Source organism: Ischnura elegans, chromosome 4 (genome assembly GCF_921293095.1).
Source record: "Ischnura elegans chromosome 4, ioIscEleg1.1, whole genome shotgun sequence".
NCBI classification, from domain to species: domain Eukaryota; kingdom Metazoa; phylum Arthropoda; class Insecta; order Odonata; family Coenagrionidae; genus Ischnura; species Ischnura elegans.
The window spans coordinates 24271644-24294336 of record NC_060249.1 but is presented as its reverse complement, the minus strand read 5'-3'; the positions used below and the strand labels follow the sequence as shown (position 1 = coordinate 24294336).

Sequence of the window (22693 nt, the reverse complement as noted above, 5' to 3'; positions counted from 1 at the left end):
ATTTTACCATCCCTCGATATCAAAAGCTCAGAAGACGGATGGGCCGGACAGTTATCTAACAGAATTAGTGCCTTCTCTTCTAACTTTTTTGATCATAAGTGTCTCTTAACCGATGGAACAAAATCTTCATTGAACCAAGATAAAAAATGTCTCGAGTCATCCAGGCATTCTGACTGTTTTTGTAATTTATGGGTAGTGCTGTCATATTAACGTGCTTGAAGCACCGAGGAATTCGATTTTTACCAATACACAAAGGTTTTAACTTGTGACTTCCTGATTTGTTCGCGCATAGAAATAAAGTCACTCTTTCTTTGCTCATTTTTATTCCGGATTTATTTGCCGACTTCTTAATATCAAGTGATTTTGTTGGAAGCAATCTGTAATAGAGAGCGGTTTCATCGCAGCTATACAATTGCTCTTCAGTGTACTCACCCTCATCAATCATCTTGCGTAAAGTCCCACAGAATTCTCTAGCTGCTACACTGTCACTGGAACGCGATTCTCCTTGCATGTTAACTTGCGCTATCCCGTGGCGAATTTTCCACCTCGATAGCCAGCCAGTAGAAGCAACAAAATCATGAGCACCACCTATTTCTTTATTTAATTTAATTGCTTGTGCTTGTAAAAGTGGACCGGATAATGGAAAACCTTCACTGCGCTTCTGAACAAACCACGTAAACAAACATTCATCCACATCACCAGCAGCACTCAATCTGGCCTTTTTTCTATCAAGTCCTATTTCGTCATCCACTTGATCAACAAATGATCGTAATATATCTTCTCCTTTCATCCAACCACGAATAGTTCCTTCAGGAACACCAAAATCCCTGAATAAACTTGATTTTGAATCACCGCGCTTCACTTTGTCGATTATGCCCAACTTTTCTTTAATTGTGTAAGTTTTCCTTTTGGCAGACATCGTTTTAACCCTAAAATCAATGAAAATTTTCGTAAAAAAGTAATTTTCATATTCATATTAAGCTTAAGACAAAGGTAAAACAGCTCATTCATCATTATAATGCTCGAAGCCTGTGGGCATTGAGTATACCTACCTTGGTTTGAGCGCCGCGGTGCGAACGTACGAAAGAGAATTATCTCAATCTCCCTGAATCTCGAAAATTATTATAGCCGTGCAACACATTTTTCAGCTTGAGTTCACAAGACACAATGACCGATCAGGAATTACCGAGTTTTTTTTATGGCTACGAAACAATGTATGGAATACGTCGCCAACCGCGTTGATACAGGCGCTTGAAGTAGCGCCGTTGTGACGCGTCGGTAGTCACGCCGAGATAAAATTCGCCGCAAAGTTACCTACCTCAATCAAAGGACAATGTAATCATTTCGGGGGACATGGTGAGACCCGCGGTATATCGGAAACCGCGGTAAAGTGAGGCGCGTAATAACCGGAATTTACTGTATCTATATTTTAATTTTCTTCGAGGGTAAGTCAATAGAAGTGTGTATTAATTATTTGCCAATGCTTCCGCAGTTGATATTACCATCCTCAGGACTAAGTTTTCATTATAAAACTGAAAGACAAAAATCGACCATTTTTTATTATTCATACATTATATAAATAAATATAATGCATATATCGTATGCATAACTCTAATTGTTTGATTTGTCTTTTCCAGTTTCATAATTGAATTCCCAACCCTAACAATGACTCTACAATTGTCAGAATTTTGGCGAAGAATAAAAATTCTCTTTTATTGACAAATTGTCCATAGAAATTAAAAACTTTAAAAAAATTTCGAAAATTATTCAATCGTTTAACCCCTCAAGCGTGACTTTAAATGCCCGTGGACGTTCTCTCAGCGTGTGCGACACAGCGTTTGTGTCGTCCGATTGCCATGCCTCAAGCGTGTGCGACGCACCCTATGCGTCTGAATGTTTCATTAGGTATTCCTATCTCTTAAGCTTCCATATATGTACTTTTAGTGAGTATATATGTGAGACACATCTGCCTGCTATCGTTCTGTGCCCCTGTGTGGTCTGTGTTTGCGTTCTCGTATTTTTTAGAATATTTTTTTCTAGCTGATGTCAGGAAAGAAACGCTTCCTCTAGGGTCAGCGTCTGGTGAATGCTAATGAAAGATATCCTTCCACTCAAGCTCTGGTTATGTGCTTTCTTAGCGATTGTGTGTGACGTGTCGGGATGCTGAATGCTTTCGTCTCTGGTTCATTATCATCTGCTTCTCTGCCTCATCGTTTCCTTTCTCTTTCATCGAGGCAATGATAGTGAAGGCATGGTCCGTCCAGGCATTGTCACTCAACGCCTCACGGAGCCTCGAAGACCGGCCAGCATCTTGGTATCTTATTTACGACGTTTGAGGCTAAGGGTTGGGGTGTTTTCATCCCTACGCTTGCTTTGGTGATTTTTTTATTTTTTTTTTCGGCCTTGAATCCACTCCATATCTGTGCCCCTCTTTAGTTGACCATGGCTTCTAGCTCGCGTGAGTTGTGCGATGAGCAAGTGCTTGACGCTTAGTAAGAAGAGAGCGCAGAATGCTCAGATACTACTTTGAAAATTTCAATTGGATACTCTCTGGATTCCAGTTCCGAAGAGAGTGATGGACCTTCTCATTTTTCTGTGAATCTTCAAGAAAATAATTGGCAAGAGATCGACAGTGCTGACCCTCCTCAACCTTTTGCGTGTGAATTAGTGGGAAAACAAATATTGCCTGTTTCGTGTATAGATGATCCCTTGGCATATTTTGAGTTATTTTTTGATGATGAAATAATTTCAATTATAGTGACTGAGACAAACCGCTACGCAGCAGTTTCTTGCTCGTGAGAAAGAGAAAATTACGAAGCAAAAAAAATCACGCTTCCAAAAGTGGGTCCCTACAACTCTGGGGGAAATAAGGGTGTATTTAGGTTTACTGATGTTGATGGGAATAATTCAGAAACCAAGCCTCAGAATGTATTTTAGCAGAAAGCATTTATTAGAGACTCCATTTTTTCCCAATGTAATGAGTGAGCAAAGATTTTTATTGCTCACCAAATTTCTCCATTTTGTAGATAATACCGATGAGGAATTTGTAAAAAAGGATCTAAAACTGTATAAAAATTTACCAATTAGTGAATATTTGAAAAATAAGTTCCAAAAAGTGTATATACCCGGTAAGGAAATCAGTGTAGATGAGTATTTGTTGTTGCGGAAAGGTAGACTGTCGTGGAAACAGTATATTCCCATGAAAGCTTCCCGGTTTGGGATAAAATTGTTTGAAATTTGTGACTCCGCAGGGTATTTATGGAATTTTATTATTTACTGTGGCTCAGGGACAAAATTGGGCTGTGAAATCACAAAGGACACAGATCTTTTTTCAACTACAGTTGTTCTAAGTTTGTGTGAGAAACTATTAGACTCTGGTAGATGTGTTTATATGGACAATTTTTACAGTAGTCCCGATCTTTTCCATAGGTTAGTTCAGAGGACACGGTTCCAACAGATGCTGTTGGAACCGTGAAAATCACGCGTAAAGGTATGCCAGTAAACCTAAAAAAGAAACTAAAGAAAGGAGAAGTTGTTAGTGCAAAGTGTGGGGAATTGGTTGCTTTGAAGTGGAAGGATAAACGCGATGTTGCATTGCTGACTACAAAGCATTCAGACCAAATGCAACCCGTAAGTCGAAAGGGCGGGCTAGAATGTGTAAACAAACCTATGTGTGTAACAGAATATAATAAATATATGGGCGGTGTAGATTTAAAAGATCAACTTTTAGAATCGTTCCTGCTGGAAAGAAAAAGGACAAAAGTGTGGTACAAGAAATTATTCAATCACTTAGTTAATACGGCTGTATTAAATGCGTACATTTTATACCGTAAGGCTGGTAATAACAAAGATCACCTAGCATTCAGAATGAGCTTAGTGAACAAAATAATTGCTAAGTATCACGGACAAAATTTAGAACAGCGCAAAGGACAGCCCACTGATATCGAAACGGAATGTACGCGATTGACCGGGCAGCATTTTGTTCAACAAAACCCGAAAACTGAGACATTTAAGGTTGGAAGATGAAAGTGTGTTGTGTGCACAAAAAACGGAAAGAGAAAAGAGACAAGATATAGATGCAAAAACTGCCCAGGAACACCCTCAGTCTGCTTAGAACCCTGTTTTGAGCAGTATCACACACAGGTCAACTATTAGCCATCGGATAAGAGGAGCAGGAAAAAGTTAATGGGTCTGAGAATTGTAAGTACGTATTCATAATTATAATATGTAAACAATTGTTTATATAATATATTTTTTTGGATTTTTTTTGCATAGTGATAAGATTCAAAAAAATATTTTACTTCATGTCTGCACAAAATCTGAAGTGCCTCTAAATTAAAGCACCCTGGGTGGTTTAAATGCCTTCGATTAAAGCACCGTATAGGGACGGAATAGCGAGGACGCATATGCTGTGTCGCACACGCTTGAGGGGTTAAGGGCATGGAGCATCCGTGGAGCATTTTACCGATCACCGCAGCCTGTCTCCCCTCTCAACGTGGGAGTTTCATCTTCAATTCACATTTGGGCCCTTTCATTCTATTGAAAGATCAAATCTCCTCCTTCCCCTTTGCAAACGGCCTTCGGGGAGGTGGAGTGGAGTGTGGTAGGGCTACTGACCGACAGGTCTCAAATCCCGGTTGAAGCCTTTGCACACCCCAAACATAAAACTTCTATGAGCGAAGTGACCCAGGATCTCTCCCCAGCCTTGTGTGACATGAAAACGCCTGTGGCCCAGCCTGGGGTGAGCTCTACCTTCACCTTCTCAAAACAAACTCAGGGTATAATTACACATTACAGTGGCGGATACAGATGCGAAGGGGGGCGCAGGGGGCGCGCGCCCCCCCTTTGCGGGGCCACCCGTATTGCCAAACATAGCAGAACCATAATTTTAACTTTTTTATATCATAAGATGGCATTCGGCCTTCATTCGGCATTCATTGTCTTGAATGTGCGTAAATCACTTTAATTAAAATTTCTGAAGCTCTGCATGTGACTTGATTATTTTTTATTGCGATAAAAGTAAAGGTAACTCAAGATGTCTTTTGCGCCCCCCCCTTGAATTTTCTCTGTATCCGCCACTGAGTACCTACCATGCAAAACTACAAATATCAGTGAGTGAGCAAGCAGTTTTTGAACGACTCATTTTTAAGGGTATATTTTTGGTGATATTATTGGTTATCTGCTGGTAAAGTTAGCTTTACGCGGGGCATTTTACTAATCACCCCGGTATTTTCTCCCAGCCCTAATGGAATTTCCGTCATCATTTCGGCACAAGACCTGTCATTCATTCTATCAGTGAACCCACTCGTATCATCCGGCCCCCTAACCGCTTGCCTAGCATCTTTCGTCCCTCTATCGCGGTTTTCAGCATCCTCTCACAAGTCAGTCCACTCTCCATCCACACCATCTGTCTCCTCATTATCTCCTCTTATCTTATAAGGGATGTGTAGGGTATTTTGGTGTGAGTGCTAGAAGCGTCGGGGATTGATTCCGGTCCGGGATGATCCTGAACGCTCACCGCTGTCATTTCAGATTCAAAGCCAAATGCATAAAAATATTTTCGTCTAATCGGAGAGAGGCCCTTACTCCTGGCGCCATGAACCTTGCCGCGGGAATCAATGAACTTGGATAGTGTAGTCGTCTGCTCAGTGGTCCGGCAAACCAAAGTTCCGTGGCTCTATTCCCGGAAGAGGTCAGTTTTTCACATGACAATTATGGTGAATTGATTCTTCAAGGTTACACGGGTGCGGACAATGATCCGTAATGGGGAAGGGATAAGATGGGCGAGGAATCTCTTAGGGATTCAAGCCCTTGCCATCCACCCTTTGGAAACTTCGGCATTTGGCTATCTCGCTTGACGGGAAGGACGATAAGAGATTCATCTCGCACCTGATGTGCGAGGTCCATAGAGGAAATCAGCGGGTGCGCAAGGACGTTGTCCACGTGCCACCAATACGGAAGGAGCGTTTAATGCTTTGCAATTTACGCGGACCGTGACTCAAAACAGTGCTGCCACTCTTTGACGCGAACGAGAGTGAAATTCTGAGAAACGACGCGACGGCGATCGCCCGTTTTTTGTTTTTTCCTCTCGCGTCCAAAGACCTCGTTGATCACGTGCTTCCGGCGATCAACGAGGCCCGATGTGAATAGCTTCACCCATTTGTGTTGCGTGACGAAACAGACGGAGGCGCCGCCAGCCGGTGTCCAGCGTCAATGGAATTCGGATTGCGTCCGGATAGAATGGAGTGAGTTTTTCGAAGTTGCAGTATGACAAGCAAACTTGATGAGGCAAAGCACATTGTCCTCCTTCGAAATTAATTCTTGTATTACATCCGCCATTTCAAGCGAGTGAGTCAGATTTTCAGCTGCCAAAAGCAGTGGCTCAGGAACTTTTAGGTGATTAATGGCTTAAAGATGTATCACTCGGAGAAATTTTCCATGCGTCACAGATAAGTATCTCGTTCTTACCTACTGTTTCTTCTCAACAATAACTCCCTTAATAGTGAACATACGACTAATCTATCAGCCAAAAAAAGGAATTCTAGTCATGTAAAAACTGACGATGGCAACGAATACCTACATCATTTGGCGAAAATACAAGTTAGCATTAAAATATCATACCCATTTTCAGGAACAGTGGGGATAAAAACACATTTACTTATCACGTGAGTAAAAGGCATTAAATATAATCTCTACTTGTTTCTGTGAATGGATTCGTTCACTCAAATCCGAAATCGCAATTCAGGAAATGAATTCGGCAGACGGAAGGGAATCATAAGTTCAACCAAAAAAACTATTTTCCCCATTCTCTGCGAATTTTAAAACGAAAATAAAAATGCAAAATTTGCCGACCACTTTTCATGAGTTGGTGACGTCAATTAAGAGTTTTGATCATCGACTCGTTCAGAGAAATAAGATCCTTGGCGGAAATAGTATCTTCCTTTAAAGTTAATGACAACGGACCACGTTAGACGGATGCGCGAGGCCAAGGAGTAGTAGGGAAGCGATGGGCCGCTCAGCAAGTCAGTGACGTCATCGAATTATCAGCGAAAGGGGTAAGCACGTCGAATTTCCGCCAGGAATATCTCGGGTAGTTGGTGATGGATCGAGAAATGGAAATACGCGTGTCTCTTTATTTTTAAACGCAATCACGAAGGTGTTGAGGACGGAGAGGAGGAGGAACGACGATGTGCTAGACATGGTGGGTGAGGAGAGGCAGCTTTTAGATGAGATACGGAGAGGACAGAAGGTTTGGATGGAGGGAGTGCTATGCGGGGGAGGATGTTGAAAACAGTGTTGGAGAGTAGAATGTTGGGCAAACGAGGGAGAGGAAGGAGGAGAATAAAATTTTTTAGATCGTGTTTTAGACATATTTAAAGGGAGTAGGCCATATTGTGAATGTAAGGGAGAAGTCCATGAAGGGAGGGGAAATATAAATACTTCTTAAATACTCCAAGCAAACCTTTCTCATTTTGTTGAATACTTAAATGATAATCACAATTGAAATAGTGATAATGATAATGAAACAATGATGGAAAAATGGTGAACGAGAAAGATTCCTTTCAATTTCATACTTATTTTCCGTCTTTCGTTTATAACACACCATTTTCAATGGTTGTCGGCGTGGAAACATCTCTAGTTTTGACTTACTGATTGGGGCGCCACGTAACCGTGTACATGAAGAGAGAATTTTGCTGGCTTTTTTTCGGTTGACACTTTCTGGCACGCTCGGCTCGAGCGAACTGGGTGAGGAAATCGCTCTGGCGGGCCACGGCGGATCTCTCGGCGTGCCGAGTAAGCTGGTCGAAGCGCGCTCGTTGCCGAAACCATTGCGACATGACCCTTTGAGGAGGGTCTGCATTGTGCGATGCAACATTCTGAGTCCAGTTAAAAATTTCATGCTTATTAATGGTAACTTTTTATGAAAAACTGCACGAGAAAAATTAAATTATATCGTAAGCTGAACATTCTCAGGGAAAGCTCTTATGCACGCGTATCAATCAAAACCTTTAATGATGCTCTCAACTATAGGCAGTTATTTTCCTCCCCAATGAACCGTTAATCATATTTTTATTCGATATTTATAAGCTACTTGAATATGAATAGCATTATTGCATGCTATTTGCAAGAATTTTGTTCTGAATAGGATCGTATATGTATATTTTAATACCATAGTAATTGGGAAGCGTAGTTGCTTAGTGAATTGGTTGTGTAACCTTTGATCCAGGGGTACACGATTCGAATCTTGGTGAAAACTTATTAACCCCTCAGCAAATATATTCGTGGCCATGAATAGGAATTGGCCTTTCTGAACGAATGAGAAAAATTCACACGGCTACGGCTTCGTTCGAGGTTAGCTCCACCCTCATCAATCCACACAAACTATCGGGTTGAATCACTGCGATTGATTCGCATAATCATTGAGATAACCATTTAAAAAATAAAATGTCTCGTGTGCTTATTTAATTCTCCCTTTAAGTACTGCTATGAGAGGCTAATTTTAAATGCAAGCTAAAACAATGTGGCCTCTATGACTGAGCTTCTGGTTATGGAACGTATTTCCGATCCGCCCTTTCTTTGGCCACATCCAGGCTTAATTTGAATTTTTTTGTAGTTTCTTTGTAAAATAGCATTTTTTATGATACCATTTCAAAATAGTGGCGTAAGAATGGAAAGTTTAATTGCCTGTAACGTAAAGGCTGCCGGGTGTAAAAAGCAATGACCGTGCTCTCTGTCCATCACGCTACCTTTACTGCAGTGCGCATTATGTATGTACTTTCAGCGTGAGCTGTCAAGCGAAGTGTTGGTTGATGACGCTACTTCAAGTCTTCGTCCAATTGTTCTCGAATGAATCAGAGGAGAGACATCAAGTGCTGTCAATACAGGGATTTCGAATCACAAGTAAAGATACACAGCCTCATGATGATTGGCGACAGATTAGAGTGTCATCATTTTTTACTCTGATTTGAACAAGAAATTTCGGATCCTGGCGTCAATTGCGTCGGTTGTGACTGCTAGCCTGTATCGTATAAACTAGATATAGCGAGTCGATTATATCTTTCCGGACCAAGATCAATGTGAGGATAGGTTAAGTAATTTTATGTACGGACTCCTCATGACATTTTATGGTTAAAATAAGATGAAATCAATGATAAGGAAGGTCAATAGTAAGTACAACTGTAGCTCTAATTGGTGGGTGGTGGACAGCTGAATAGGTACCTCATTGCGAGGGAATAACCGTGGCCATATCTATCCTTTACATACGCTCTTGCTGCTGGTCTAAAGTTTTAAGTCGGTCGCTTTCATGTATATCATCATCACATATCGACATCATACGTCAACATTACGTTCACCCTCACATTTAGAAACCTTCCGGAGTGATCCTTGAACAGGCGACGATATTTTTCGCGGAAGGGATCTCTTGATTCGAAGAATCTTGAGATGGTAAGAAGCCTTGCTCTATCTGCCAGTCTTTACAGACTAGAGACTATATGGACTTAACGAAGCGTCTGGCGGGACTCATACCGGCAACCCAATGACCTCACCGCGGCCGGTTGAATTCGTAATATGTTAAGCGAATGAAAAATTAGAACTTCATTGGAATAGGATTGGTTTTTCCCATGAATATATGTTTCTAGAATTTCCCACCGTGGCAAGTCCCATTGAAAAGACAATGAAGTATTAATCCGGGATAAAATCCGAGTAACCTTCATTATTAGAAATTAATTTTAGCTTATTGTTAGATAAATTTCATAGATAGCTTTCGATCTTAAGGACATGTAAAACACAGCGTTCCCCACTTTCGTAACATATGTACCAGCTCCATTCCATCTTCTCTGTAAATCCCTGGTCTCTGCCATCATAGAATTGAAACATATTTAAAATTTATTTAAAATATTGTAATCTCACACATTGATTGTCCTGATTTGCTCTCCTCTATTTATTTCCGAGTACTTAGTCTATTCACACGTATACTTTCCTCACTCCATATGCCTATCCCTAGAATATCCCTCGTTAGGCGCTCACTCCACCACCGCCTTTACTCCCTGCTGACACTGTCGGATAATATTGATCCCTTTTTTTCTACCCTTAAATTCATTCATCCATTCCCCGGCGAATGATAAACCTCTTTCTATACCTCGTTTGTTTACTTTGTTTATTTATTCCAAAAGTAGTGGGAGGGGGGAGAGGAAGGATCCACTTTCCCTACCACTACTTTTGTCTGTAACTGAAATATATCTGATGATACCGAAAGATGACTGCGAGCCAGTTGAAACACGTGTTGTAGAGATGAATTCTTTTCGGGTTCTCAGCCGGGTTCATTCTTTCGTATAAGCCGCCGTTTCGAGAGACGACTTGTCTCCCATCTTCAAGGCCGTTTTATTCTTTGAAAGTCCAATTTCCTAAGAGTAACACGGCCTTGAAGTTGGGAGACAAGTCGTCTCTCGAAACGGCGGCTTATTTGAAAGAATTAACCTGGCTGAGAACATGAGAAGAATTCATCAATAGTATTCACCAGGAAAAATTAAAATCTTTTAAGTGTCGTAGAGCTTTGATATTAAAATAAGTAAACGGTACGAATTCTTTTAATATCTTTTCACCTGGCTGTTCTACGATATCTCTCCCAAAAATTTTGGCTTTCTTTCATATCTTATGAATTATGAAAGTATTTTTCGCTTCCAGAACGTGCTATAACGTGAAATTGGCCATTTTGCGTATTCTGTCGAATTTTTCTCGTAAATGTTAGTGGTGATTCCTATCAAGCAAACACGAAACTGCGAATCTGTGAGTGAAAAATTAAAATCCTTCCCATTTCGTTCGTAATCTGGCAAACATGAAACCCACTGAGACTTCTGCCGCACTTGTACTCTTCTTTAGGGTAACGTCAGTCTTATTCTCCACAATGCGGCACGTTTATGCGATAAAAACCCAAGTTTCCCTCTTCCATCAGTCGCTGAAATTGGGACGAAAGAGTTGGGATAGGAAAACGGCTTCGTTCTTAACGAAGCAGTCGCGAGTCGTGGGAAACTGAAAATAAACATTCCAGCTCAGCCTGCCGTTATAGGCACGCTATACAGATGAATAGAACAGAGAACTTTCAACGGAAGAGAGTCATATTCGCGCGAAATATCAACCGCTTTATTCAAGGCTTCAGGTTCGCACAATCTATCCTTTTTTGTACGCGTAATTTTTAATATAAGTACTGACTATTTCAGGAAAAACATGTGCATAAAAAATGTCACAAACTGAAAAACACTCATCTTCAAATTTTAGAATGGATTTCAAGTTTAATTTATATACTGATGTATAATGCCGAAATTATTCCTAAAAAATAAATAATAATGTGCCTATAGTTTCTTAAACTGTGAGCACTTGTCTTTCGGATTTTACTGTTTCTGTATGAAATAAAAGTGGTAAAAATAATAGGGCTTTTGCCACCTTTCTTCGATTTCAACTGATTAGCCCATTGTAATAATCCAATGTTTCTAATGAAAATCAAAAATTTATACATTTTCAGCTCTATTCAGGAAACATTAAAACCATGTGTTCATCTGTGTTGTAAAGCCTTCTTCTTCTCCATCCTTGCAGCATTAGGCTGCTAAGCTTGTTCCGGCTCGACATTACCATCTTTTCGTTGTAAAGTATAATGGCGAAATACGTAGCAGACACAATAATTGCGATTGAGTAGAAAAATTTCACATTTTTATGATTAGAAGCTTCGAAATTTAATTTCTACCAGAAGCAGCTCTGGGTTAGAAAGGGTTAGACAAGAGATCGCTGCATCTCTCTACTTTACCTCGACGCCGGAGGAATCCAAGCGTCGGAGGTGTGGGATGGCGAAGGGCGTCGTACGAACGATTCACGATCGGCACCGGATGGCCCCGGCCTCTAAATTGGAAATGTGTGCCAACGAGCGGAGAAGTGTTTCAGGTGTGAGAGGGAGCGTCGCTTCCGAGTATCCCAGCCATGACGTAGCCACTCGATCATTAGATTGCTCAATAAATAGCGGTGAGTCAGGCGAGGCGCCACATTGACTCACGAGAGAGTTACCGGGATCCTTGAATGCACACACCACACCAGCTTACGGGCATTCCTGCGATCGACAACACGATCTCCATCAAGTACAAACTCGTATTGACCATTCATTCTGCACACATTTACTCTCTGATTTCGTAATTGCATTCGTAAATTCTATTTCCCCGTTCAATGGGAGTAAATGAGAAGTGCTGTTTGCTGCACTTGTCCGTCCACACCTTGAATTATCAGCGAGCATATGCGGGTTCCGACGCAGAAAGACTTAGTCCGTGAAATTAATAAAATGCAAAGGCAAACTACGCGATTCGTCCAAAACTGACGTATGTACAGGGCGCTTTACACAAATTGTAAACGAATATGACTGGGAACCTCTAGATACTCGAAGGCTGCACTCAAGTCTTACTTACAGTTAGATTCCTTTAGCAATTAAGAATAGATATCTTTTAAGGTGACACGGAGAGCATAACGTTAGAACCCCGCTTTATTTCTAGGTCCGACAGAAATGATCAGTTAAGTGAAATATTTTGAGATATTAAGGGAGATATAAATAAGGGATAGGTATGGGATTTCGTTTTTCCCTCAATCAATAAAAGACTTAAATAAATGTTAGGCTTAATTTCGTCAGAGGATTTCCTTTTTATTTGTTAACGGCTGACATCCTAACACTCCTACCACATGCCGCTCATCGAGGCGTCTTGTGGTAGAACGTAGAGGTGGTAGAAGTAGATGAAATTGTGGTGAGAAGGTGGATAATTTGCATCCTCCGAATTTCCTGTGTAGTTCTTCTCTCGGATCAGAAGTAACAAGGTTATTATGATGGATGCGGATATCACAAAATGTAATTTAAAAAAATAATTTCTTCAGTTCGAAAGATAAAAAGTACGAGAGTCTAACTGGTTGAAGATTGGCAGGTATTCAATTGCACTATAATAAATACGATGGTTATTCGATTATAAATTATTAATATTATTTGCTGCAACAACTATAATTTTTATGTTCCATAAGGTACAGTAGATCGCTAAGTAGAAACATCTATTCTTGGTTATGTAGCAACTGAGTATGATATTTTGGTTTTTCAATAATATCTTTCTTCATCTCCAATATTTGAATATTTCCTATGCCTGCTCGATGTTCAATAACTTTTTAACGTGTTTTTCTGACACCTGAGTAGCTTTTACTGGAACCTCTCACATCACGTTTACCAATAAATTCCTCGATTTAGCGATCTTCACCTGATATCATTCAATACTCGAGCAGAAATAAGATTTTAGATACATGTTTTGACGTCCTGGCAGCTTTTTTTCGCTTAAGGAATTGGCGCCGTTTAAATAGGTTATTTCGCGGGGAACGTTTTCGTAACGACCCAGTGTGTTTGTGACTCTGAAAACGTGATCAATTCCGATGCAGCGAAGATGAAAGTGATTCGCTGCTCGAAAACAATCGGAACTCTCATTTTTAACATTTGATGGCGAGTGTCGAGATTCCGAACTGACATTCGCTTTCTATTTCGCCTTTTTGCGGGAAGAGGATGTCGTTTACGCCCAGAATGAAGATGAACCCATCGTAAAGCTGATCATTCCGTTGTGACAGAGAAATGAAAAAAAAGAGGGTTAAAAAAACTCGTCTCGTAAGTCGGGATCGGTGATATTGCCTTTTTAATTGACCTTACCTTGCTGGTGAAAGGCCTGCATACTCGTCACACTATTCAATATTTAACTTGTTAGAATATTGTTTGCGAGCTTCTTTAGTATTCGCCACTAATTATATAAGTAAATGCATTCCATGAGAAAAGTCTCGTGGAGTTTCTCAGAAGACTGAAATTGTATTACTTCAAAAATTTCCGACCTAACGTCAGTAAAATAAAGTAATCGATTTACATAAAGTTTAATTACTTACTTGAAATTGGTTGGAACAAAATGATATGAAAGTGGTCACTCTTTTGTACTTGAAACATATCCACATTATCCCCTTCCAGCAATTTTAAGTAATGCAGCAATTTTTTGTCATACATTGCACTTTGTGTTCAAATCAAGTACGCCCTCGTGGGCCCCAACCATTTTGAACTATTTTTTTTGTTGAATTTTATCTCACTAAATAGACGCAGATTGATGTATTTTTCGGAGCTATTATAATTTGCCCCCTATGGCAATATCTCTCATTACGGGATACTAAGATTGCATTCGAACCATCAAGAGAAACCGATGTTTCGAACAGAAAACTCACTCGACAATTTCATTTCTAACGATTCAGCCAAACCCAATGCACAGCGATCCGAATGCAGCGTAGAAACGAGCGATAATTAAGGCAATTAACCTAAATGTTTATTCGCGATGCTATTATATACCAAATTCACAGCTTTTATATGCTATTCCTCGCGGTTGAATGTACTTTATTGCAAACACTGAGACTAAATCGATCTAAACTCATCGCCGCGCTGCGGATATTTTTGAAAACCGATCAAAAAGGGGCTTTTGAAAGACAGCATGATCAAGTAAGTAATGAGGAAGTCCTAAAATGAGTAGGAGAGAAGAAATGACTCGAATCCTGCTTGGGTAGGTTGCCCCTACCCTAGGCATAGTTGTTCGTGCACGTGTAATTGTTAAATTTGTTGAGCTCCCCGATGTAAAATGGCCAACATCTGCTACATTCGGTGGTATGGGAATAAATAAAATAAAAAATAATTGGCCACATCTTGAGACATGATGGCCAGATGAAGTCAATCGTCGAGAGACAAGTAGATAGCGAAAACGGGTAATGAAGGCCTCAAATAAAATACATGGAACAAGTAAGGAAGGGTGTGCAAGAGAAGATATACTTAAATATGAAAATATTAGGTGATAGGAGAATTGAGGTGGGGAGCTGCCTCCAACTAATCACAGGATTGTTGCCGAGAGATGATGATGATGAGACAACGCAAATCAACCTTCTACGGGACGGACTGAGACCTCCTTTGTGTATTCCCTTTGATTAATTATACAAATATTATAAAAGTCTCTCAAGTCAACCACTAAATGTATTGTCATCCACTGCGCACTGAAATGGATTCCACTCTCCACTCCAGTCTCCACTCGCGTCGCTGACTGGCAAAGCGGTCCAAATTTCGCGGAGAAATAGTCCATAATCAGGGCTGTTAACCGAAAGTTATATTCCTGATAGTGTGATCTATCAAATTCATAAATTTTCAATGTTTTCTCATAATTGCAAAACTATACTTCAACATATTAGAAAAAAAGGGTTTCGCTGTACAATTCTTCCTGTGGACGTATTCGAAAACCGATATTTGAAAGCGACAGAAGTGGCAACGGAAATAAATCTTATATGGAATGGTATGGGGAATCCTCTACTTAAAATACCCTTGATTAAATCCATGAATAGACAATGTAGCGTCGGAGCCCGCATAGCGAAGCGCGGGGCGTGTCTCTTGAGCGGACGTTTTGAACATTCCTCCGCGAGTGTTAATTATTCGATCCTTCAACGACGCTCGCAACGGATGCCCACGTCTTCCGCCTCAAAAACACACACACTTTTCTTCCTCTCTCCCCCTCCTCTGCCACTTGTTTGAATCCTACGAGTCGGTTCGTTAAAAAAAAATAAAAAAAGTATTTTTAAATTCCCACCGGCCGTTGGCGAATCGTCGACCGTTTGGATTCCTTCCTCCCACCCTCCACTTGCTGCTCAACATGCCAAGCCACTCCTCCTCCCCCGCCCCCAACCTCCCCCTCTTAACGTCTCTTTCCCCCCTCACCTGAGCAACAATACTACTACTACAACTTGCGTGTGAAGGGGGGGGGGGGGAAGGGGTTGAGTAAAAAAGTAGGGAAAGCAAAGGGTTGTTATAAGGTGGTTGCTGGAGTAAGGGGGGAGTTAAGGATCGTATCTTATTAAATGGGGACAACACCTGTTATCCGCTTGACCTTCAGATTTTCAAATTTAAACTCCTCACCCTTTTGTCGGTTGGGCACGTTGAAAAAGAAAGAAAGTAAGAAAGAGAGAAACATTTAAAGTCAGCGGTGCGCGAGAGCCTTTTAAGGATTTTAAAATGGACTCGCGAATTCTCACGACATATAACAGTGCACCAGTTTGGAAGAATTTCACCTAAAGGGTGGAGTGATATAAAGGCCCGCATTTCAAGGGAAATATAAATGGAAATGTCTTCATCAATGCTTTAAGTTTTTTTTATAAATATCAATGCATGACCGAAGAAACTTTTTGGGGTGTGGAGAAAACGTTTTCGTAACAGTTACCACAATTTTTTCTAGATCGATGAGGACAATGCCCAGTGAAAAATGTGCTGAAATTAAAGTATCATGTTTAAATTCTTGAGACTATCCAAATGGAAGACCACGCTTCAATTGCTAACCGATTAAAATATACGGTGAACGCCCCTTGAGATACGCACCCCACCACACACCATTCATATTATTAGTATTCCTTCCTCTGTTCTATCTATAATTTACTCTTACAGTCTTCATTTAAGGATTTGATTGCTAACCTTGGCCCTTGCTGCATGTAAACATTCAACTAGCCGTCATTACTTTTTCTTTAAAAACAGGATTAATTTTTATCAAGATAGAGCAATGAAATGGATTGCCTGTTGTAGGACTATCGCGTGCTAATATTCTGCTCACATCCATCCTCAGTGTGAGGGACTTTCCCATCTATTTTTAGGTACTCACCTCAATCAAAAGAATGCCTTTAACCGTGATGCCAACACCTCGCTGAAAACGAACGTTGACTCCAGCATCTATCCTCAGCTCCCCCGGTTTCTCAATGACGATATCTCCACGCACCAGGTACGGGCTTCCATCTTTGGTCAGCCTCTGCGAATTGCTTATGGGACCCCCAGGAAGCACTGTACCAACTACGGAGGGAGCTGCAGACCAAGAGGGTTCTGCAGTTGTAGGAGTACCAAGAACACCAGGGTAAATATCCTCAGCCGAGGCAGAACTGAACGCCGTCAAAAGCCCTAGGAATGCCAGCGTCCTTAGAGTGACCATTGGTAGTCTCCGCCATGACCTCAGGTCGCAAGTGTTTAAGACGTCCACACGAAACGCTACGAAGGCTTCCATGCCTTCCACTCTTTTAAGCACAGAATAAAACACAACGAAAGTAAAATAATCCAAAAGTGCGGAGGAAATGAGGAAAGACCAGCCACCGCAGGCCAGCGCAGACCGAAAGGAATTCTATCCCCTCTCGATCATTTTTCCTCCGGGAAAATTCTTTCCGCCCACACAATTCTTGCTAAGTGTTCACGTCGCTGCTGATGGTAATCCAGTGGCTGCGATGGTCGACGATCCTTCACTCACAAGATCCATCTTTGGAGGAAATATCCAGGAGAAATCCTTAATCCCTTACCCGAGAGGTCTTCACCAGCGGAAAGAGATATCAACGCTTGAAACTTTTTCCTCGACTCGTTTCACGCTGAAATGTCGTTCGAAATGTAAGGGGAGGGGCATGGAATATAAACTAGGGGAGAACGCACTGTATTTCTGAGGTGAATCCCTTACGAAGGAATTAACGATGGAAGAAAAATGTTTAAATCCCGAGGGCGCTGCGGCTGACGTCGTACGTCAACCTTGCGTACTTCTTGCTCGCAGCGCGACTGATGCGATCCTCCACGACGCGAACCAACTCTCTCATCCACCTCACTCCCCCACCCTCCTTTCCCCTCCACTCCCTCCGCCACTCACGAGGGGAGCTTTCACCGCGGGCTCGGAACTCGGCTGCGGCGCTATCTGGCGGCCAGTTTCCACATCCGATACACCTCAACGCTCGCGACGGTTTCCCAAAGGTTTTCTGTCACGTGATCGGAGCGCTAAGTGGAAGTGGAGGGGGAACGAGGGGTTATCCAGGTATGAAGAAGGTGTTGGTACCCTCCCTCTTCACGGGGACGCCGCGACGCCGCCGCAGTGCTGGGTGAAAGGCTATTGGTAGAGAACGGTCGCCCTTGGTTACGTGCGGCATTGTAAACAACAGCTGGGTAGTTGTGGCAACAGCGAAGTTAATTTATCAGTGGGAATTGTTTTCTAGCCTTCGGCGAAAGTGTGTATAGTCAAAGAAGCATACCGTAAGGTTTCAACATCGATTTACATTGATGCCACTTCATTGACTGTGTGCAACTGTGGAAAGAACGAAGAATGACGAAAAATCTAACAGTAATGATGGCTATGCGTGGGTTAAGTGGGTGATAAACGATTTCTGTTCAGTTTTAATTTTCGTCTACTTTTAAATATGATTTAATCAATAGGTTGTAACCTCATTACCTGTGTTAATATTAAATCCCGGACATATTATGAGGAAATGTGATTGCTTGAGCGTAATCTTGAGAACACATTTTTCAAGTTCCTAAGGCGGTTGCTTATCATTAGCCTTCGAGAGCGAGCATGCGAGAAACGGACGGAATGTGAATATGATGTTCGGGGATTTAAAAACATCATCCGGGAGCTATCAGTATCAGCGTCAAGCCAAAAGGAGGCAGCTGTAAAACGATAATTTAATATCCGAATTAAAAATGATTTTTTATAATATATTAAAAAGTCATTGTACCACAGGTGAAAATATCACGGAATCACTGCAGGCGATTTACCGTGAATTTAAAAAATAATAGTCGCTTATCTGTGAAAGCCTCAAATTATCGTTGTGCTTAGTTTTGTTCAGAGTAGATTAGAATGCGGGTTAAGTTTTGTTCTCTCTTATCTCATAAGCGCACGCGATAATGTTGAGATAATCACGAGCTCGTTTAATTTTTTAATTGATTTATTGCACCTTTTCTTTACCCTCGCATGATGTAAAGTCCAGTGAATGCAGTGGTGGGTACATATTACATATTTGGGGAGTGGGAGACCAAAATCAGGTAAGATTAGGCAAATTTTGTCAGGTAAAGTTATGCTAAGACCATGGTTTTTTAGTAATTTTTAATTTGGTCTTCCTCCAGGTATTTATGTTTAAAATATAAAATTTAAAAAAATTTGAAAGTGCGATGGTAGTAGTAGATGGATAGGATTCGTGAATGGATTGATACGATAACTCTTAAGTAGTTCGTCGCAGTGGGCTGAATACGATCAGGTACCAAGGTTTTTTATTAATTTATTTTCCTCGTTTCCTTGGTGACCTGAGACCCCTTTCTTCCTTATATTCGTCCCTAATTGAATGCGACATTTTTTCTTCTCTCTACGATATGACCGAACATATATCTATCCAAATTATTGAATTTCTCGGGTGAATAATAGAGTAGTTTCCTTCATCAAAGAAAACGAAAGGCATTGATTGCGATTCGTTACCCAACATTAGTGTATTAATAATTTAAAAGTTATTTGGTTTTAGATATCCCAGTTTAGATGAATGTTAATGGTCAATTTGAACCTCATTTAAAAAATGCCAGATTGGCGCCCATGCCCATGCGATGCCACTCCACGTGACAGGGACAGATTCTATACGAGTAGCCAGGAGTTTAACATCGTCTGATGCCATGCAAGATTACCAATGCATGCATGAGGCACAGAGCTCAGGGAAACATTTCTTAACAGTAACCTATTAAAAATGCCTATGGTCGGAAAGTTTCCTTCGTTTGATAAGGTATTAATTATCCTTATTTAAGCCAAGCGCTACCAGCTAGCAGGGTACTCTGCTACCTGCTAGCATCCTGCGTCGTATCAGCGCTCAAAGTCTCGCCCCAAGGTCACCTCACACGGCGGCAGCGGGAACCAGAATGACGTCACACGGGCTTTTCCCAGAATTTATTCTTAGCCGTCGCGTTTTAGCGCGCTAGAAAATTTTTACTTTTCATTCAACAGGGAAAAATAGATATCGTCATTTAAAAATCAAAAAGCGTGAAATACGTACTCCAGGAGTAATAATCTTTCAATTTAGGCAATAAAAAAATAATAGGAAACCACCCTATAATGCAGAGACGGATCACTGCAGGCACGTAACCATAGAGGGGGGGGGGGCGTTTCCCTTGCGGCGACTACCCGCGATACATTTGCTGAGGAAACCACCAGCCCATGCGTCCCTACTCTAAGTCCGTGGTCCTTATCCTCCACGTATAGCTTCCTTAAGGCCTTTGCCACACCCTCTGATAGTTTAAACCGTATTATTTTTCAAAAACCTTCCTGCTTTCCTTTTATACTTATTTAGATTTAATGACGCAGTCCGGAATCTCAGGTCAATGTTGACTAGCTACACGCTCACCCAGTATCACTTTACAATTACTTACTCTCTTAGGTGTTGCCGTCTGCATAATATATTGTCCATTCGACTATAGTTTCTTCCTCTTTTAAACGTCACAAATTGGCTTTCTCTTCTCTTAAAGTATTTAATAATCCCTACCATGTCATAAGCTAGTGCTGAGCCTAAAAGCGTGTCCCCCTCTTCATTTCTTTGGCCTTCACCCCAACCACCATGAATTCTGTCTATTCCTTTTGTATTGATGACAATATGTCCATTCAAGATACCACCTATGATGTTAGAAATACAAGAAGATAGCACCGCTCATCTTCTTGTATTTCTAACATCAATAGGGTGGTTTCCTATTATTTTTATTGCCTAAATCAAAAGATTATTACTCCTGGAGTGCACATTTCACGCTCTTAGAATTTCGAATGACGATATCTATTTTTTGCGATTAAACGAAAAGTGAAAAATTTCGAGCGCGCGAAAACGCGACGGCTAAGTAGGAATTATGGGGAAAGTCCGTGTGACGTATTTCTGGTTACAGCTGTCGGCGTGTGAGGTGACCATGGGGCGAGGCTTGAGTGCTGATACGACGCAGGCTGCTAGCAGGTAGCTGAGTACCCTGCTAGCAGGTAACGCTTGGCTTAAATAAGGATTATTATTACCCTATTAAACAAAGGAAACTTTCCGAACCCAGGTATTTTTAATGTGTGATTATTAAGAGATGTTTTCCTGAGCTATGTGCCTCATGCATGCATTAGTAATCTCAGACGATATAAAACTCCTATCTACTCGTATAGAAACTAGGTCCCTGTGACGTCACGTGGAGTGGCATCTCATGGGCGCCAACCTGGCCTTTTTCAAATGAGGATAAAATTGACCCTTAACATTCGTCTAAACCGGTATTTCTAAAACCAAATAATTTGTATGTTATGAATACACTAATGGTGGGTAACGAATCGCAATCAATGCATTTCGTTTTCTTTGATGAAGGAAACCACCCTATCCATCCAACCCTCCACAAAACTTCTCTTTCGCCTCCTCATCACAGCCAGGTTTACGGATACTGGGTGTGTTCATAAAATAATGGGAATTTTAGTTTTTTGGAAAAAAATATTTATTCATTCGTCTAACTTAATGATGTCGCCTTCAAATTAGACCCCATTATGTACAATGCAACTGTGTCAGCGCGTCTTCCAATCCTCGAAACACTTCTGAAACTCTGTCTTTGGGACAGCCTTTAGTTCTGTCAGCGGTTTCTTTTAATGTCGTCTATGCTTGTAAAACGACTCTTTTAAGGTTCTCTTCATTTTTGGAAACAGGGAAAAGTCACCAGTAGCCTTTTCTGGCGATTATGGAGGATGGGGCATAGTAAAAGCATTGTTTTTGGCCAAAAATTCATAAAGAAGCTAAGAAGTGGGAGCCGAAAATCGCCGATCTCATAAAAACATGTCTAACCTCAGCGGCTTTTACAAATAAAGTACAAAATGATTACAGCTGAAAATTTTATCATATACCTATACACAATAAAAATTTGAAGATCGGACTCTTCAAACTCATTAGAAATTTCGAAATTTCATAATATCTGCCAGTAAAAAAGGAGGAAGTTGAATTCCAGCGCTATGCAAACGAAATATGCAACTAGCTCAATGCAATGTAAGCTTTTCTGATGCGTGCGAATTAGACAAGAAAATTCTGGTATAGGCACCCGCAAACCTCCCTAGCTTCCCCCCGAAGCAAATTTCCCCAACCCCCAGTGAACCTGAGAGGTGGGAAATAGATGATTATTTACAAATTCACATTTAAACGTTACACATATGCTACCACGTATGTTGATTCCATTTCGTGTATGTGGTTCCTTGTTATATTTGTCGCTGATGAATTACATGAAGGCCGGTGAAGAAGATTCAAATTAGTGTGGCATTCTTAGGAGGAGATAACCGTATCCAGAGGATTTGCATGGCGGACTCGTTCAAAGCTTATTCCCGAGGTTTCAACCCGACTCCATTCGGTCCGAAGTCTAGCTAAACGCTCTAGATAATAACCTCCAGAACTGCTGTGTCCATTATGTCCTTGAATGTTTCAATGGAATTGTCCACCAAATGAAATAAGACTGGAAAAAGTAGTCGAGTCTATTCTGCTTGGCGCTAGATCATAAAATAGCTAAAATTGAGTGAATGGTCAATGTCACAACTTTAGGAAGGCATCGTCACGTTATTAAGTTTTTCGGAATTGAACGGCTAAGTACGTGATCATTACGAATTATGAATTAAGCCAGCGGCGTAATATGGGGGAGATGAGGAGATAGTTCCCTCCCAAAGCCTCAGACTCTTATGCGGGTTGAAGAATTTGTCTTGTTTCTCACCACTCAAATTTAGGGTACCTATTTCCTTTATCTTGATTGAACCTTCATCAGATGCGATGGCGGAGATTAATTGTTTCCGGGAGGACTTGTTGTACATATGAATATTCTCGAGTAATATTA

At 41.0% G+C, this 22693-nt stretch overlaps 1 protein-coding gene across 2 annotated transcripts in view; it reads right to left on the bottom strand.

Annotated features, from left to right (window-relative positions):
- Nucleotides 1–17623, bottom strand: part of LOC124157149 (protein bark beetle) — a 112613-nt gene extending 94990 nt beyond the window's left edge. For both annotated transcript variants that reach the window (XM_046531649.1, XM_046531650.1), the window contains exon 1: nucleotides 16713–17623. In XM_046531649.1, the coding sequence (XP_046387605.1) occupies nucleotides 16713–17105 (393 nt within the window). In that variant the 5' untranslated portion in view covers nucleotides 17106–17623. The remainder of the gene's footprint in view (nucleotides 1–16712) is intronic.
- Nucleotides 17624–22693: the final 5070 nt, after the last annotated feature.